A 19,418-nucleotide genomic window follows, 5' to 3' on the forward strand; every position below is an offset into this window, starting at 1 on the left:
CATTTACAGAATTATAAAACAAATTGAGGGCTTTGTAACTTGTTCCAAAAAACAAAATAAGCTCAAATTCATTACATCTTCAATAAATCTGGAATAATTTCCTTGTGTTCTTCATCACTTAAATAACCTCTTTGTACTGAAGAAGTGACTCCTGATCACCACTTACTTTGTTGTGTCAATTCAAGCGGAAAAAAAACCTTGGCTACAAAGGATTATATCAGACAATTTGTCATCTATTAATTCATAAGTTGGGAATAATTGTGAAATCATGAAACTAAACCAAAACTAATTATTAGATTGCAAAATATGATTTTAAACATCTCTACTCGTGGTGATTCCGAGCATCATGCAGCCATAATCATAGTTTTCATTATGTCTTTTCACAGCATCATTTTCATTTTTGCCATTGCATTCGTCTAATTCGGATTTAGTAATATTCATTAAGCAATTTTTATTATTATTACACTTTTATCTTGTTTTTATTATGCTAGGGAAATATTTATCCCCTGATGTTTTATCTTTCTGTTGGCATGTGTTTTTGTGATGCTTAATAATGTATGATGAAGTAAGAACCTGTAGAAATTATAAAAGTGCACACTATCTGTAGTGCACTTTTATAATTTCTAGTAAAATTTGCTCACACATTTGGTGGAAAGAAAACATTTTCTAAAATTTTAATTTTTTGAAAATAAAAGGACTCCCCCTCCCCTTGAGCCAGTCAGTAAAAAAGTTAATGTGCTGCATGCTTTTTTTTTATTCGCCTCCGAACTAAACTAAAATATTTTGCAAAAGTAAACGGAGGAAGCAATCTTAAAAATTCTCTCTATCATAGAAGTTGCTACCTTGAAATGTAAAATTTCTTCAGCTGGATTAGATCAATTTTTCTTGGCTAATTTTATACTTTTTCAGCTGCCGTATCTTTCATCTTGAAATTCGACGTCCCGTTCGCGCGAGGTCGCGGGAAGTAATTGAAAGAAGAACAAGGATTATTCTTTCTTAAGTATTATTCAATCTTCTATACTTATAATAAAGCTCAATGTGTGTGCACCTGGGGGTTATTTTTTCGAATTTTTAATTAGAATTTTATTTATTTATTAATTTTATTTATTATTAAGCGAAAATTTGGCGTGTTTCTGCTATAACTTCCGAAAATTTTATCGCACAAAAAATATTTTTACATGAAGTTAAAGATCAAAAATTTATCTTTTAAATGATACGAATGTTTTAACCTTAAAATTAAATTTCTATTTTTAATGAATTTTTAAATAAATATTTTAACTATATTTTTCAACAATTTTTTTCGTACAAAATAAAAATAAAATTTAAGGCGCACGATCATGTTTCGCATTCATGGGAAAAAATTAGCTTTTTTCAAAGTGTTGCCATCACATTGATTAAAGCTCTAATTAAAAATAAATTAAATCTTTTTGGAAATGAAATCTGCAAAAATATAATTTTCGGCACGGGTCTGTAGGAAATGAAACAAATATGAAATATTATTTTTTCTAAAAAATAAATTCAAGAAAAATTATTTTATGATCTTTTACACTCTCTATATTATTAATCCAATAAATCAGTTTTATTTTAAGGCAAGTTTTGTTTAATATGAACAGGATATCCATTCAAATCAGGGCCACACAGCTAATTTTTCAACCTTTAGTGAGACACAGATCTGCTAAAATGGTCTAAATGGAAAATGATTATATTTTATGTAACTTGATTCAATAAATGCTCTAATAAATAACGAATTTTTGATTTTACATAAAGCTTCTGCTGTAGAAATCACGAATAACAAAATGTTTTTGAAACACTAATATTTTAAATAAAAAGAGTTAATTTCCAATCAACTAAATCAATCACTTAAACTGGCTGATTTATGAAAATTTGAATATCACTATTCAATAAAAAAAAAAAAAGGATAATTTTAGATTTTCCATCGATCGTTTCAAAGAAAATACGCCAATCAGCGCGCAGGTTTCTCAAGATCAATTGGCCTAAGATTATGAAAATGTTGAGTTTTTCTAAATTTTTAACATTCAAAACTTCATAAATAAGTCTTAGTTGATCGTGGAAAATAGAAACATTCATTCATTTATTTAAAATTTGGTGTGTCCAGAATCTGATACCTTACTGCATTAAATTTAGACTTCACAATTTTTGAAATATATTTATAGGCCGGAACAAAATATTTTTATTGATTTCATTTCAATCCTTTTGAAAGCAAAACTAAAAACTGAATTTTATGCTGAATTTGAGAAATTTTTGTTGAATTATTGTTTGAGATATTAAATAAACTATTAAAAATATTTTGTAGTTCACATAAGACTTAAATACAGAGCGATTCTGTTTGTAATACTCATATTCAATAATAATAATAAATAAATAAATAACAATAAAGATGATAAATAAAATAAAACGCTTGGTTTTATTAAAAAATATCTTTATATTAATTGCAATTTCATCATTTCCACTTTACATTAAAGTTGAAGTTTTACCGGAAATGACAACAAATTAGCAAAATATATACAGTAGACTCCCGATTATCCGCGGAATTGGGTGGCGCGGCCGCCGCGGATAACAAAAATCGCGGATAATCCGAAAAAAGCTAAAAACGGGTATAGCAGAAGAGAAAACAGTCATTCCAACTTTGAAAAATTGTTTTATGTACAATAAAACGTAAAATAAACAGCAGGAAATGTTTAACTAACGCTTAATATTTTAGTATATCACTCAAAACTAGCCTAAAATGCATTTTCTTAGTGAAAACAGAAAAGTGCTTTGTACTTACGAGAGGCGTCAAGGATACACAAAAAAAGGAATACATATGTACTGTTTTAATACTGTAATGTATTATGTAATTTCAAAAGCATAACTGTAAAACTACACCTTTTTGAAGAAATCAGTCATTTGTGTTTGCTTCTTGCTTTGGAAGCATTTTCTCTTTGCTTGGAAGCAAGAAAAAAAACTTAGTGCGGCAGGCGCGGATAATCGGGAGTCTACTGTATACAAATTGAACGAAACGATCTAAAAAACAGTATAAGTTTGGTATGACTATCAAAATTTGAAGATTAAAAATGTTTTGTTTGAGAATCTATTAAGAGACCAGTTACTTAAAATATTTAATTAAAAATTGTAGCGAGCGGTAATACTGGCGAACCGGCTGGTCGCCAAAGGCGGCTAGTATATATATATATAATATGGCTCCATTTTGGAATAATAGACTTTCGATAATGCATTAAAAAATTAGTCAGAATGTGCTTTAATTAAGAACAGATACCTTCTGGTACATAAATTTTGTTTGAAGCGAAGTCTACAAACTGTTGCCCTATCACTAATTTTAATTTTTATTTGTCACAGGAAATGCATTTTAAGAAGAATTTACACCTGGCCAGTAACACATACGCTGAAAGGGACTAATTTATGTTTGCCACAATTTCATAGGATAGATTTAGGCATTCCATGCTTAGTTATAAAATGCCGCTTTGGCGTTCCTGAATTTTACATTTTTCTGCGTATCGTATTAAAATTATGGATATTTACACAAAGAAACAGTGTAAAATAAAAAAGTTAACATACCTAAATTTGCAAAACTATAGGGGAAAAAATGGAAAATAAAATGGAAAAAAAAAAAAAAGCACAACCTCGCATTAGAAAAAAGAAAATGTGTCTGAATTAATTTTGCAATGCAAAAAAGATCTATCTTTCAATAGGATCGTCTGATCAAAATTTTACATGGCAAAAAAGAAACTCCAAATTCTACAAACACATGCGCAATAATAATAATAATTTTAAAAAAAAGTACAGCAGCATTTTGTTGTCTCGTCAGGACAAGTACTTGTCATGAACCGAACAGCATTTTTCAGCCTTTTCACACATGCGCTGCCTATTGGCCCAGTGCAAACCCAGCTGAAACTGGAATATGCAATTTTAGCAATTCTGCTTTTGTTAATTCTGACACTTTTGTCGAAAAAAAAAATATTAATGCATTTTGTTAAGAAATAAAACAGGTTAAGATTTTTAAAACATAATAGGTTATTGAAGAACAGAATAGCATTATAGGAAAAAATGTGGATGCTTATAAACCTAAATTTCTGGTTTATATGCTTATTATACAGACCAATTTGGTGCATCTTGATCTAACCTCCTTGTTATCCAATCTCGGCTCTGCAACCATGGGATGTTCGAAATTATTATCTTTTCTGCCTACATTGGTGAATTACCAGCTTGATTGCTGTCGAGAGTCATAGATAGATCGATTAAAAAAATTTCTTTTAGCTGTATTGCGAAGTAAATTTGTAAAAAATATAAATTAAGCAGCTTACAAGACGAATAAAAAAGTGAAATTAGAATATAATGAAAATTAGATGATAGATAATTAGAAGATAAATTTGAAAAATTTAATTAAAAAATTTTCAACAGCAGTATTATGCTATGGATTGATCACTGTCAGAAATGTTCATATACACGATAAACAGAACATAAGTCAGGCACTTAAAATAACGTTGCTTAACAGGCATTATGTCTGGCAGTTTGGTGGAATCATGAACATCAAACGATTTAGTTGAAATTAAATGCAATCAGTATTCTCTTCTAACTAATTGGTCGCTAGGGGCGATCGCTACTAATAATAACAATCGGGAGTGGTTTCCCATGACTTTTTCGCATACCTTCTAATAAAGCTGTTGTCTTGGAGAATGCCTTGCATGACACTGGTGTACAATAGTTACGAAATGTTAAACTTAGGCATGGATTTGGGATTTTTTCTGGATATATTGTGTAATCCTTGACGAGTTTTTTTTTTTTTTTTTTTTTTTTTTGAGAGGGGGTATCTCTAGCATGTGGTTAATAGTATTCAAAAATAGAATTTTAATTTTGACATGTCTTTCCAATCAATTAAAGCAAAAACTGGACATAAAATTGCACTTGTCACCGAATCCCATACCAAAGTTGGCGTATTTAAGTCATTGCATTTCAGAGTTACAGAGTTTACGTGTTTTGAAAGTACAGATGTGACCATCGGGATGGTCCGTCTGTATCTCCGAGGGTCACGGTACAGACCGATAGACGGTCAAACCTTTGTTGGAATTGTCTCAAAATTTGAAAGATATCTACGTTATAAATGTTTAAGCTCTATACCAAATTTTATTTATCTAATTCTCTTCGCTTTGTAGTTATCATGTTAACTTATATTCGAGTAGTTAGACAGACTTCATCTGTACGAATTTTGCTCAAAATTTTATAGAACTCGACAAATTTGGTGTAAAGAGCGTATAGTAAATTATATCTGTTTAGCTAAAAAATGTTTTGAGTTATCTTTGTCACTGATAGACAAAAATTTTGAAAGAAATGTTATATTACAAAAATTTGTTTTTTGAATTCAGTGAGGTCTGAAACGTAAAGAATCATCAAATACTCGAATTCGAATTTTTTTACTATTACAATACACTCTCTATATTATTATGCGAGAAAGTAAAAATGACAGTATGTTGACGCTTTGCAGATCATACTGTTTAATCTAGAACTATCAGGTTTGGTGCATAGCTACCAAATTTGGTTCTTTGGTGGGTGGAAATGAGTACTTCGGAGCGATTTTTTTTTTTGAAATTTTAATTATAACTGTAATTAAAAATTAAGCAAAGTGTTGAAGTTTTTCAGTGATATTTTCAGAAAATATTATAGTATAAAAAGGATTTTTACATTATCTTAATATTTAAAAAATTAACTTTTAACAATAGATTTTTTTAAAAAATTTTCAACAAGAAATGTAAAAACTCTGAGCAACTATTATGAATACATTACAAATAAGCATAAGAATTCTGGAAAAATACCAAAGTTCTAGACATAAGTTATTATTTAATTATCATTTCATTTACAATGCGAATTATTCTCCGGTCCTTAATGCAGATCACTATTTTCAAAAAGATTTCAAATGGACAAGCAACATATTTAGTTTATTCTGGAAAGAGCCTGAAGAAGATTTAAATTTATATTTAACATAAATAATTCACATGAATGACAAATTTTATATTGTTTTTAAATTAGATTATACATTTAAAAGGCTTAATGTAGAAAAATGTATCCATTCATTTTTCTTTCTAATTTTAGAGGGGCTGACAGAAAATAAGGAAATGAAAAGAACGGTAAAAGTCTTCTAAAATAGTATGGGATTTTTTAAAATAGTATGGCCTTTTAAAATAGTGTAAATGGTGGTTGAAGTTTAAGAATATTTTGAAGAAGAAGTCATTAAGACCAAATTACATAAAATACTTAATTAAAAATTTTAGAGACCCTTTAAACCGGAAAATCAGCTGTTCGCCAGAGGCGGCATGTGGAAAAATGACACAAGAATTAATTATGTGATCTGATGAATGGAACAAGAATAAGCAATATTTTTTTTAATTAGAAATATCTTTTATTTGAAAGCCACTTAAATTTAAAAATATCAATTGAAAAATTATTGAGTCATTTCAAATTTTACGAGATACGAATTATGATATGCATGAAATAACGATATGAAGCGCTTTGACAGAACTCACGTTTCGATCACTAATCGAACACAGAATCGTAATCTCAAATGTTTATATTTTTATTTATATTCGTCGGAGGAGTTTTTGATTCTAAGTTCAGGAGCATACGCCGGAAAACAAACCTCATTCCTTCCTTCCTTTTGATTCTAAGCAAGAGTTTTGATACTTGAAGCTGGTAATTTACAATTAATTTAGTACTATCATTTAAGATTTCTAATTAATAAAATATATAAATAATTTTTAAACATTATTATTTATTACCTCATAAACGGATATTGCCATTAGCATTTCCTATTCTCTCGGGAAATGCAATTATGTTTTTTGTATTTACAGAAATTTATAGAAGTTTTGTTGCATCTGAGGATCAATCTGTTCACCCCTTTCTAATCGGTTTATATAGTTTTCATGCTGAAAAAATGCTATTAATTTTTTATAACAAATGTACGTACTATGTGAGAAAATTTACGGCATCACTTTCTTATATATTTTTTAACAGGTATAATATTACTTTTTATAAAGTAATATTATATATATATATATATATATATATATATATATAATATTACTTTCTAATTTAATTGAAGTCAATAGATTATTCACGACATTTGATTTTATTTTATAATAGAATTAAATTTCTAAAATAGAACAAAACAATTTTTTATAGCTTTTATGCTTCCTGGTTGAGTTAATTTTCTACTATGTCTTTTCTCTAATTAGTGATAATTCTAATAAAGTCAATAATAGATTATTTCAAATAATTTTCCTTCCTTCGAAGCAAAGAAGTATTGATAAAATTTCATTTCTTAGGTTAAAAAAAATAAAATTACTAGATTTTATTTAAGTATTAAATATTATGATCTCAGATTTTTTAAGGAATATGAGAAAGTAATTTTTGGCATATAAAGATTTCAAAACCATTCATTTTCGAAATTAAAAATAAATAAATAAAATTAAAAAGCTCTTATTTGAAATTATTAACTATTAGTATCCAAATATTAGTTAATTCCTAGCACTAGTAAATAAATTTTCTTATTTTTAAATCCTTGTTATGCAGATATACTGTACATTTATATTGATGTTCTAATAATTTTTACAGTTAAAGTGACTATCTTTAAGATGCCTGATTTGCAGTTATTTCAGAAACTCAATCAAGAGGTGAGTTACATATAAAATGCAAATGAGCTAGTAAAAATACATATATATATGCAAGCTCACATAGTTTTTTTTTAATATTACAATATTTTACATTTAAATTATATACATTATTTTAAAATTGCAGGCATATTTAGAACTACTTGATGCAAGTTTTAAATACTTTGCTGAAAAATCCCAGGTTAGTAATTTTTTAAAGAATTTTTTAATGATTTTTTTTATATGACTGAAAAAATAGTGTGTATATGGCTGTATATAGTCTAATATTTGACAAAGAATTCAACAAATATTTGTAATGAAAGCATGGATATTTTCTTTTGGTTTTGAGTTGGAATAAGCAATGAGATTGAAGCTAAATATATAGCTTCAACATTAATGGACCATTCTGCAACCAAAGATCTTTTATGAGACTTATGTAATTTTATAAAAAAAATTGGTTTTGAGAAAAGTTTTATTTACTTTGGAGTAAATGTGGAGTTTTGTAACTAATGGAATGATGAAATGCTAATTTCATGAATGAATTACTTCATTAAATAAATGAGCAGTGATTAATAAATAGCATTAATTTCATGAATGAATTCATTTAAATGATTTCTTTTCTAATGTTTTGGATAGAAATCAAGAAGAATTACTTGATTTTTAAGAAATCATAAAATTAATTCTTTTATTGTCACATTCCAAGATAGCTGTGAAAAGTGGATTTAGTATTTTATGGATATGCTTGTTGAAAATCTGAAAGATCCTTTAATTTGTCTGAGTACTGGATATGATGCCATACATTTTTATGAAGAAACTTTTAATGTTCCGCTTTCTAGAGCTGTGCTTCAGTTTGTGAAATTTCCACATGTGAGGTATTATGAAGCCTTAGAAAAGCAGAAAAAATTCAAAGGGGGGGGGAATACAACAAATGCAAATCACTTTACAAATTAAATTGTTGGAAAGGAAAAAAAAAAAGTTTTGTAATTCTTTTCTATTAAGTAATGATTAAATTGTTTATATGATGATAGGATGAATATTATTTTCTGTTTTATTTCACTTGAGACCTTAATTTTATATGACTTTGAATTAGAGAGCATGAAGTAAGTGACATCACACATATTAAGATGCCCCAAAAGTGTGAACATTAAGTATGTGTGAATGTTAAGAACTCTAGACACGGACATCATTGCACTTTTTCTATTTAATTAATTACTTTGAGACTGTGAATATAAGCTTTGGGTGCATAACAGTATAAAAAAGCTTAAATTTGAAAATCATTTTTAAGCACCTTAAAAGTTCTTAATTTTGGAAAAATGTCCTTAAAAAGTGCTTAATTTCATATAGTATAAATAAAACTTTTTATTTTGTCCCCCTTACACTATATATGATAAATCAAAAGCATGTTTGTAAAGGTTTGTTTACTGAATGTATCAAGGAAGAAAACTAACAAAAGGGGAGAATTCGGAGAAAGAATATAGGGTAAAATAGACAAAATGGTGCCAACACATATTAAAATAATGCTTAATTGCTTTTTTCCCCTCACTATCTTGTTTTTTCAACAATGTGCATTGTTGCTTATTGAAATTCAGAATTTTTCCTGAAGGGGCAGTATAAAATACGTTTTATCATCATACTTGTTGCAATTCAAAAAATGTTTGAACTTCAGTGGAATTCAAAGATGATGAAGAATTTCTTTTATTTATGCTTGATAGATGTATATTCAATCTTTTTATGTATTGTTAAAAAAAATATGCAAATTAGTCCAGGGAACTGAAAATAATACATTTATGCAAGGGTGTTATGCACCAAAAAGATATATTGAGCATGGGGGGTAAGGTGCTAAAAAAATGCTTACTGATAGGCCTTTTTAGTCCATAACACATTCAATCATTATTCTCAATAATATGGTACTTTGGAGCAATTTCTTGAACAACTTATTAAATAGCTTTTACAGTACTCTACTGAATTGTAATTGATTGCGTAAAATCCAGTAAGATGAAATTTTAAATTGAAGTTGTAGATTTTCAATGGTAATGATTTTCTTCACAGTTTTTTTAAAAATGTTCCCATTCATTTGAATATTATTTTTTGTTGATTCAATTTTGATACATTTTAGTTTGTATGTATGAAAAATCCTATTAGACCTAGTACTTTTTTGGAGAAAGAAAGAGAGGTGTGTGTGTGGGGGGGGGGGAGATTTAAAAAATTTATTCTTTAAAATTTAGATTCTATAATTTTAAATGATTTTTGCTTTTTCTCCTTTTGTAATTCTAACAGATTTTAAAAAAAAGTATTTCCCATCGAAATCCACTAACATACAGATTAGTCCTGACTAACAGCAACACGCAGCACTGAACTCAAGAATATAAAATTTACATGGAAGTTGCTTCTTAGGTATTAGAGAAAAAATTTGGGTAAAATTTTAACTAGAAGTGTAATTAAAAAATAAAAATAGAATTTTAACATATTTCCTCTGTAACATCAAAGCTCATTGCTGCACAAAAATTATTTTTACACTGTTTTAAATGTTTAAAAAGAGGCTTTATAATTACACCCATTTTGTTGACTGTTAATGTTTTTTTAAGTTTTAATAATTTTGGAAAGTTAATTTTAGTCACAATTTTTAACATTGATTTTTATTGTAATGAAATTCAAAATAGTGTCATTACTTCATTGAATCGCAGAATCATGTTAAACATGCCAACTTCATGAGAAATAAATAATTTTTTTGCTCTAATTTAAAATTCAAAACTTTAAAGCAGTTCATTGACTTAAGACTGACATTAAATCTTAAGACATTGCAATATATTGTCTCTTGCTAGCTTCAAAAAATTAAAAAAAAATATATATATTAATGTCATTATTTTAATTTTACTTCTAACTAAAAGGCTGTTGTCTTTTTACTTCACAAATTTGTTTCCATTATTTAGGAAAACTGGGAATTGTTAAATTATATTCATTTCTTTGTAAAATATATAGTCACATTTTTCTGTAATTTTCTTTAAAGCTAAAGTAAGAAAATTGTATTTATTTTTTCATATAAGTTAAAAAGCAGGTTTTTATTACATTTTCAAAATGTTAAAAAAAAAAAAAACTTTATTAAATTTTAGAAGTAAAAAGGTGATAAAATAATATTTTATAATCTGACCATTTCTAAATGCTGCTATTCTTTTCTATTAAAAATTTTTATATAAAAAAATAAATTATAACATGGCATTGTTCTATCATCAATTTCTGGCAGTTTAGCTAATCTTATGGTGGTAGTCATTGTAATGATTCAGCTTCTTCCTGGGTGACCACTGTGACATTCCTTTTTCCCACACTCGATAATTTACATTCCGGGCCATTCTTCATCAACGAAACTCCCACAGTGATAAGTGCCTCCAGATTGCCAAATGGAAGACCCTCCTTTTAAGTACGGTCATCTGGCCAATTAGTGCTAATCCAGATAAGGAACCACACGTACGTTTCCCAGGGAAATAAATCTTGTCTTCGAAAGGCAAGAGTGTCAAACACTCCAGATGTCCTTCATTTTTCCCATTGTGGAGGGTGGATCATCAATGGACATTTCCCACAGGCGACCAGAGACGATTCAGGTTGTTCTGAACGGTGATTGGGTAACAGGGAGTCTGAGAGGAAAATAAAAGGTGAGATTTTTCGGAAGAAGACGGAGAGAAGCTTCGTGTGAACCAAGGAGGAGAAGCTTCGTGTGAATCGGACTTCTGAGTAAAATTCCACCCGAAGAAAATTCGGTGGATTCCGAGAGCTACCCCCGGAGTAGCCTAAAACGCCAACAGCCTGTTAGCTGTTCTTGTAAAGTTGTTTCCTTCGAAATTGTTCGAGGAACTATTCTTGTTTAATTTTCGTGTTGTAAATAACATCATTCATTTAACCTAGATTAGAAAGAGTTGTTTTATGTAATAAAGCTGTAAATAAAAAATTTGATCATATCGCTACCTGTTTTTGGATCGAGACTTTACATCATCATAAAATGCATTAGCTGTTAGCTTTATAAAGTTTCAAACAAAATGTTTTAGATAGCTAAACATGGTGAGTTAGCTCAGGAAGGAATTTATACTTTCTATTACAACCTTGACGAACCTGATTTACTGCTCATACATAAAACTCAAACACAAAATTTTGGATCATGTTATGCTTCTTTACAATGTTGGCTTTTTCAAAAATCATGTATCCATCCAAATTAATACGTAATTTGTTAATTTTAAGAAATGTTGAAAAAAAAAATCCTAGATGTTTATTGTTAATCTTACAAAAGTTGACTTAATTTTTTGGTTATAATAGTTTTTTTCTTTTTACAATTTTATGCTTTTGTCAAAACTAAAAAAATGTTCTATAATAGAAGACATTGTGCTACTGCAGTGTGGCAATAATAAATACTGAAATTGTTATGGAAATAAATATTAACATTTTTTAAATGTATGTTTAAATTTAATTATTTAAAACTTTTTTAATAAAAGCAGTTGATTATTAGAAAATATCCTGTTAAAAAGACCTAGGTTCATGTATGCATGAATGTAAAAAGTTGCGTAATCTTTTTGGCTAAGAGGCTTAAGAAGAGCTTAATTTTTGCATCAATTTCTCACTATTCACCTAGTTACTTCAGTATGTGCTTAGTGCTTCAGTATGTTCTTCTTTGCAATTATATGTTGAAATTTACTTTCTGATATTGGCTTGTAAAGAATGAAATATTTTGCAATAAAAATTGAAACCAAAATAATCCATTTAGTTTGAATGCTTTGGTTGCGATTTGGTTACCTTCATTGCAATAATGATGGCACAATAATATCAGAAAGTAAAATTCCACCAATAATCTGGAGCTGTAGAAAGCTGGTAGATTTTTAGCTTTAAAAATTGGGGATTATGGGTTTCAGACCTTTTATACGAAAAAACATATATATTCTTTAACCATATTAATCCATGAAAGCAAAATCCTGCTGGTGTATTATGGAAGTTAGATGAGGGTGTTGATTTGGGAGTTATCTGATTAAAGCTAAATATTAAAATATAAGAAGTTAATCATATGCATTTATACAATTTAAAGTAATTTATTACTTTTATAAGAATAATTAATATTAATAGTTCTTGAAACCACTAAAAATATTTGATTCATTTGACAGTTTAATAAATGCTTATAACATAATTCATACTATGATAAAGATCTATTCCTTGAATGCCTATATATTATTTATTTGCATTTGAAAAAAGCATAATTCATATTTATATTTATACATTTTATTATAATTTCATTTTTTTTAGTCTTTGGATTCCTTTCCACAATACAAGAAAATATGCAATAGTTCAGGAATTGAATTTTCAGAACTTGAACCATCATTGCAGTTGTTTTTACAATTAATTCGAGGTAAATATTTAATTTATTAAATATTTGGATTAATAATATACAGATATTAATTTTAATTAAGATCTGTAATTTTAACTAATCATTTTTAATATTGAAGGCAACTCAAAAATCAAATTGGCTGTAATCTGATTAAATTTTTTACACAGTTTTATTTTATTTTGATGTTAGTTTTCTGATTTTTAATTTACCATTAACTATCACAAATTATAAGTATACATATATATATTTAAATATTGAATTCTCATTATTTTGTTTTCTTTATTGACTTTTTTCTGATATTGTAATTTATTGAGAACTGCTGAATTTAAAGTATATATAATAAAAGTACTAAGATTTAATAGTAGGTATATTGTATATTTGGCAACTGATCTTATTTTATTTTCAATATAAGTAGTTAATTTTCTTATTGTTTAATTTTTAAAAATAGTATAATTAAAAATTTTATTCAGTTTTTGCTAAATTTTTGTACAGATATTTCTCTAAAAATTTTTGCTTTGAGTTTCCTTAAATAACATATTAAAGAATTTTTTTTTTTTTTTTTTTTTTTTTTTAAAAATGAGCAATGATATTATACAGAATTTTTAGGTTAGTGTTCATTTATTGTCTTACAGATGCTGTTAGAAAAAATAAATCTCTAACACAGTTGTGCGAGGAGCTTTTAAAGTTAGGTATGTTAATTGAATTTTTAAAAAAAGAAATTTATGTAGTTACTTCACTTTAAATTTTGATTTATATATGCCTTAAATATTTTTATCCCGTGTCTCCATTGTGTTTGTACTATTTCTCATATTTATTTTGTGCACATTAAATTGCAAACTTATTATGGAATCTTAATATCTTTATTTAAAGCGTCTTATTTTAACAGAGGTCTGAAACAAGGACCATTTTTTGTATTTGAAATTTAAATCATAAAGATACATAATTTCAAAGATCTTTTAAATATGAATATTTCAGTTGTTTAAGTTATTTTGATTCCAGACAGATGTAAAATGAACAAAAGTGGCTTACCAATGGAATAAAGAGGGATAATGTTACTCCTGGTACGAATTTTAGGAAGAATATTGAAGGCAAAATATTAGTACATTGGTGTCAATTAAAAAAATATGAGAAAGGTAAAATAATAATTATAATAATACCATGTCCCATGTTCTGTTTATACTTGCAAAGTCATTGATGATTACTAGGGATGAAAACTCATGTTATGCCCTAATGCATGCCACTTACCCTTGTTATTCTACTGTGAAAATATTTTAAAAAAACAACAAAAGAAAAAAAAACATTATAAGATGTTTTTGAACTTTTAAAAATTTTCTGTAATATGCTTTTGATGTTTCAGAAAAATGGATACATTTAATTCATAGGCAGTCATTTTTGTTGGGAGTTATCTTAATTTGTTATTTTTTTAAATTAGAATCGGCAAAACTACAGTTACAGGTACACACATTTGATATACTGGATGAATTTGTTTTAAGATAAGACTGATGATAAGATTTTTGACTGGCTGGGTAACTTAAAATAGGCTGGAATAATTTTTTTTTAAATAAGTTATTTCAGCATATTAAAATTTTTCAAAAGCATGGATAAGTTTAAATGTATTTGATTTATACAAAATGAGTAGAATATTATTGAATTTCTTGTAATATTTAAATCTTTTGCAATTTTTTTTTATCATTAAAAAATAATTATTTGCCCACAATCTATTCTTTAATTCAATGCAAATTTTTTTAGGAATGAGTGAAGATCAAATAGATGTATTTTCTAAGCAAGTAAGAATATTTTGAATTCATTATTATGATTACAAATTTAAATCTTGATTTTGAAGCAACCAATATTCTTTTTGTTCTTTTTAAAGTGGGAAAAAGTGCATTCCTCTTTAATACAAACAACAGCTGCTGATACCATTCCTATAAATCCATTAATAGACATGGAATGGAAATTTGGAGGTATTTTCCTTTTTTTAAATTATTATTATTGTGTGTGCTACTAATTAAATAAAATTAGAATACATTTTTTAATCAATGAAATGTTAACAATTAGTTATTATATAATTTTTTTTAATTATATAGTATCATCAGCTAGCAGTCAATTCAATACAATAGGAAATGTGTTTTTACAAATGAAATTGGAAATTGATCAAGGAAATGGAAGAACAAAAACTGTATGTTTTGGTAAGTATTAAACTGCAAAATTAACATGCAGATTTGACATGTTTCAAGAATTGAGTGATATATGCGTTTGATTTTTAGAAATACAGCATTGTCAAAAGATAATCAGTACACAACACAATATAATTAGCAGCATGTTTACCATTCACTGACATAACAAATATCTTCATGTGAAAGAATTTTTTTTTTTGAATTTTATTATGTGAATAAAAAGTTTCTATCATTTTAGTTTCTATCATAACTGTTTTGTATCTCCCTCTCCTTTGTGACAAAATCGGCTGTCCATAACCATCTGATACACCTTTATTATTCATCTTAACATTAACCTTCTTTCCTGTTCAAAGACATGGGCATGTCCCAAGCAAACCATGGTTCAAGGCCAATTTATTACTTTCTAAAGTAGTAAATGTAGTTAAATGGCTATAAAAAATTAATTTTTTACGAAGATATTAATATGCATATCGAATATATATAATAATAATAATAATATGCATTTCCTAGTAAATGTGTTGAAAATTTAATTTATATTAATTTTTTTAATTTATATTAAAACATTTTATATTTAAAAGAAAAAATGAATCTTGCAGTTGAATTGCTACCTATAACTTAATCCAGTTTTAAATTATACTATTTTTTTATGTGAGCAGTATTTGGAGAAGAAGGAAATTTCCTAAAATATTAGAATTGCTCTATGTACATTAAAAAAAAAAAAATTATACAGAGCTAAGCTAATGAACTAGGAATGACTGTGATTTGTTGAACTTAACAGAGATTTATTCCAGGAAATGAAATGCTTTTATGCTCAGTTGAACATTTCCTTTTTTTTATTTAGAGAAATATATATATATATATATATATATATATATATATATATGAAAAATGTTTGAAATGCATGTGTCATTTTTGAGTACAGAAATGATTAAAAACATATATCATTCTTTACTAATAAAAATAAGTGAAGAATATTTTTGTATAGAATATAATATTATATAAGTGAAGAATTTTTAATATTGAATAATATTAAAAATAAATGATTAATAAAAATAAATAAAAAAATAAGTGAAGAATATTTAAACATCATTTTTAACTTAAAATTTATAAAACTTATTCATCATCAAAACAACTTCAAAAAGCTGTTTATTCTAAGCAAATTAATTTTTGAATTAAATTGTCTAATGCTCAATAGGCTTTGAAGATAAAGAGCAGGGGGAGGGGGGGGGATCATGTCCGAAAATGAAAGGACTGGATTATGTTTCAAAGGTTCAAAGGATAATATTTCGGACTTCAGTGAGTTTCAGTGGCAAGGCAAAGGTGGCATAGTCAAGACAAGTGATTTGGGCAACATTGCCAGAGGTTGTAAAAACTACGGAATCAGCTAGTTTCATTAATATATATATATATAATATTTATATGCCCCGATTCATAAAAATTAAAATGATACCAATAAGTGTGGGAAAACATATTGTATAAAGACATTTTTCACAACTGGAAAGTTAGGGTTTTTTCAAAAAAAAAAAAAAAAAAATAATTTTAAAGAGAACTGATGATCAAAACTAGGAAGAGCTTGTTAAAATCTTTTTCAAAGATTTTGGGCTCAATGGGGGGGGGTTATACTTGACTATCTTCAGATCTTTCCAGTAAAGGAATATAATAATCTATTAATTCTACAGTAGGTTTCATGGTATACATGGATATATAACATTATTAAGTCTATATTCATATTGACTGATAAGATGTTAACTTCAGAAATTCATAATCAATCATTAAGACGAAGTATTATTCCCATTTTTAAAGAATAAGAGTGAGGTATTGGAATAGAGGGGAAAAAAAATATTTTTTATATTTATTAAATAAAACGAGTCCATTTCAAGCTACCAATGCTTATTTTTTATGGATTTAAAAAATATTGCATATAATTTTTTCATTATTATTCATATTTGTGAGTTATTTTTGACAGGAAAATAAAGGATTTGTACAATTTTATCTTAAATTTTTAAGTAAGAGATCAGTGGCATTTGTAATAGTTTTATATTTTTCTATAGAAATTTTTGCACAAATTGGTGGAATTTTTTTATTTAAATCAGTTTAAAATAGTTAATGTATTAATGTTCTGAGAAACTTTAGTGAAACTTCATTAAAAACTTTCAGAACAATGTATGTAAATGGTTTTTTTAGCATTTCTGATTTATTCCTATAATGCCTTCTAGATCCTATTTTAAAACCAATTGTGTAATTATCTCATACTAAAAGTGAACATTAGCCCATTGCAGGGCTGGTCATGTGATTGAAATTTATCAAATTTTGTATAAATATCTTTTGAAGAAAAAAAATGTGCATCTTAAAAGATTTTTTTAAAAAATTTAAGACTATAATTAACTAAAAAGTAATTTTAGTAAATTGGAGAGTAACTTCTGAAAATATTATTGCATGGAAATTGTTTTTTGTCATCTGAAAATTAAAAAAAAATTATCTTTTTAATGATATAAATTTAACTGTACAAATCCTTCATAATTTGAACAAATTTTAACACTTTATAAAGCAGTTTTCTTTGTTGAAATTTAAGTCCAATCTATTTCATTGTTTCACCAAATATTTATATCATTTTTTTTCTTTTTAAAAAAAGATCATTATATATCAGATAACTTTTTTAATCTAGAATTTTGACTTCATGAAAAAGTAGTAGGCAAGTTTAAACTTATGAATATTTGATTTTATTTCCCTCTCTCTGTGTGATTTTATTCAGAATTTATTTTTTTATTTCAGAACTATATTTATTATGTGATGTTATAACTTAATTATATATCTTCAAATGCACATTGTAAGAAAAATTAACCATTTTTCTTTTCTTATGAGTTAAAGTATGCATAGTTGTTATTTTATTTATTTATATAACTCTATTAAATATGTAATTTTGTAATAAAATAATAAATACATTTATGAAGCATTCATGTGGCTAAATATATATATATGTAATGATATTTTAAAATCTAATTTAAACATAATTAATTAAAGATCCCTGTAAAAAACATCCCTGTAGTTTCCTTACCTAGATTGACATGTGTAAAGAAATTCTTATCAAAATCTCATAGTATATAATCACGGAGATAAATCTTTCATTAGCTTTTCATCTTTCGCTATTGTGAGCAATATGAACGGCTGCGCCTTGTCGCTTCCTGCTTGTACATAAATTATGCTTCACGGGATGGAATAAAAGCAAACTTTCAAAGTCTCTTTTCTCTCTCTTTGGCCACAATTCTGCTTAAAAAATTATATATATATATCTGCAAGAATTAACCATTTTACAGCTTAATGCTACACATTTCTTGGTTATTATGTATTGCATTTGACCATGCAATGCATTTTTTTTTTTTTTGTATAAATGAATAATTTAGATGGTTGTTGTGATTTTTTTTCAAAATATATTAGTTGTGCAAATTAGCTATTAACTTATAAGTTAACAATAAATGATAATAACTAATAAGACTTGTAACATTTAATTTTATCCTGAGATCCTTTGGTGTGAAAATATAAAATAAGGAGTAAAGATAGATTTAAAATAAGATCCTATTTTTTGGCACCAGTACAATTTAGGTCAAATATTTAATTTTCAAAAGTCAAACAACTTTTGCCTATTAAACCATTGCAATATATTAAGCCTTTGATTTTGAATCAGTTTTTTTTGTGAAATGTTAATAATCACCTTTCTATTCTCACCATAACCTTGACATATCAGATATTGAGATTAAAGTAAATGGATTATTATGGTTATAAAAATAATGCTTAAATATAATTCATTATAAACTGCAACTAAAACCTTAATAATAATATAATTAATTTAAAAAAACCTACATAGTTCCAGATCTGTCTATTATTTTAATATTGTAACTTTTTTCTTTCTTTCAGAACTTCAACTCTCTGAGTTTTATGCATTTTTACATGAAATGGAAAGAGCTAGAGCCAGTTTGGATTATTTGAGTTAATTCATCAATCTGAGTTGAAAATATTGTTATTTGGAAGAAAATTGAATGGACTATTATATTGGATTTGGCTGTGATTAAAGAACCACTGGCATATGTTTGATTGTAAATAATTTTTTAATGTGTGAATTGTGAATTATGTCAATAAAAGCTTAATTTTGCTTCATGAGATTTGTAAATGAAAATAAACATTTAATAACAATGTAATAAGCATGTGATGTAATTAGAATAAGAACTA

At 26.7% G+C, this 19,418-nt stretch overlaps 1 protein-coding gene across 2 annotated transcripts; it reads left to right on the forward strand.

Moving 5' to 3' along the window:
* The first annotated feature begins 6,549 nt into the window (after window positions 1-6,549).
* On the forward strand, window positions 6,550-19,357 carry LOC129963299 (COMM domain-containing protein 7-like). Of its 2 annotated transcripts, XM_056077584.1 has the most exons (10): window positions 6,550-6,609; window positions 6,666-6,702; window positions 7,624-7,682; window positions 7,807-7,860; window positions 12,936-13,038; window positions 13,650-13,706; window positions 14,767-14,804; window positions 14,891-14,981; window positions 15,105-15,206; window positions 19,107-19,357. In XM_056077584.1, exons 3-10 carry the CDS (start codon window positions 7,644-7,646, stop codon window positions 19,181-19,183), a joined length of 561 nt encoding a protein of 186 aa, XP_055933559.1. In that variant the 5' UTR covers window positions 6,550-6,609; window positions 6,666-6,702; window positions 7,624-7,643; the 3' UTR covers window positions 19,184-19,357. The 2 variants fall into 2 exon arrangements, with proteins under 2 accessions (XP_055933559.1, XP_055933558.1); XM_056077583.1 differs by having other exon boundaries at window positions 6,573-6,702.
* The last annotated feature ends 61 nt before the right edge of the window (window positions 19,358-19,418 follow it).

The sequence above is a fragment of the Argiope bruennichi genome, chromosome 3 (genome assembly GCF_947563725.1).
Source record: "Argiope bruennichi chromosome 3, qqArgBrue1.1, whole genome shotgun sequence".
Classification (NCBI taxonomy): domain Eukaryota; kingdom Metazoa; phylum Arthropoda; class Arachnida; order Araneae; family Araneidae; genus Argiope; species Argiope bruennichi.

Excerpts from the sequence above, each read along its gene's own strand:
- LOC129963299 (XM_056077584.1), top strand. The coding sequence starts at position 7,644 with ATGCCTGATTTGCAGTTATTTCAGAAACTCAATCAAGAG. Across the intron at positions 7,861-12,935 it reads ACTTTGCTGAAAAATCCCAG|TCTTTGGATTCCTTTCCACA; the intron begins GTTAGTAATTTT and ends CATTTTTTTTAG. Across the intron at positions 15,207-19,106 it reads AACAAAAACTGTATGTTTTG|AACTTCAACTCTCTGAGTTT; the intron begins GTAAGTATTAAA and ends TCTTTCTTTCAG.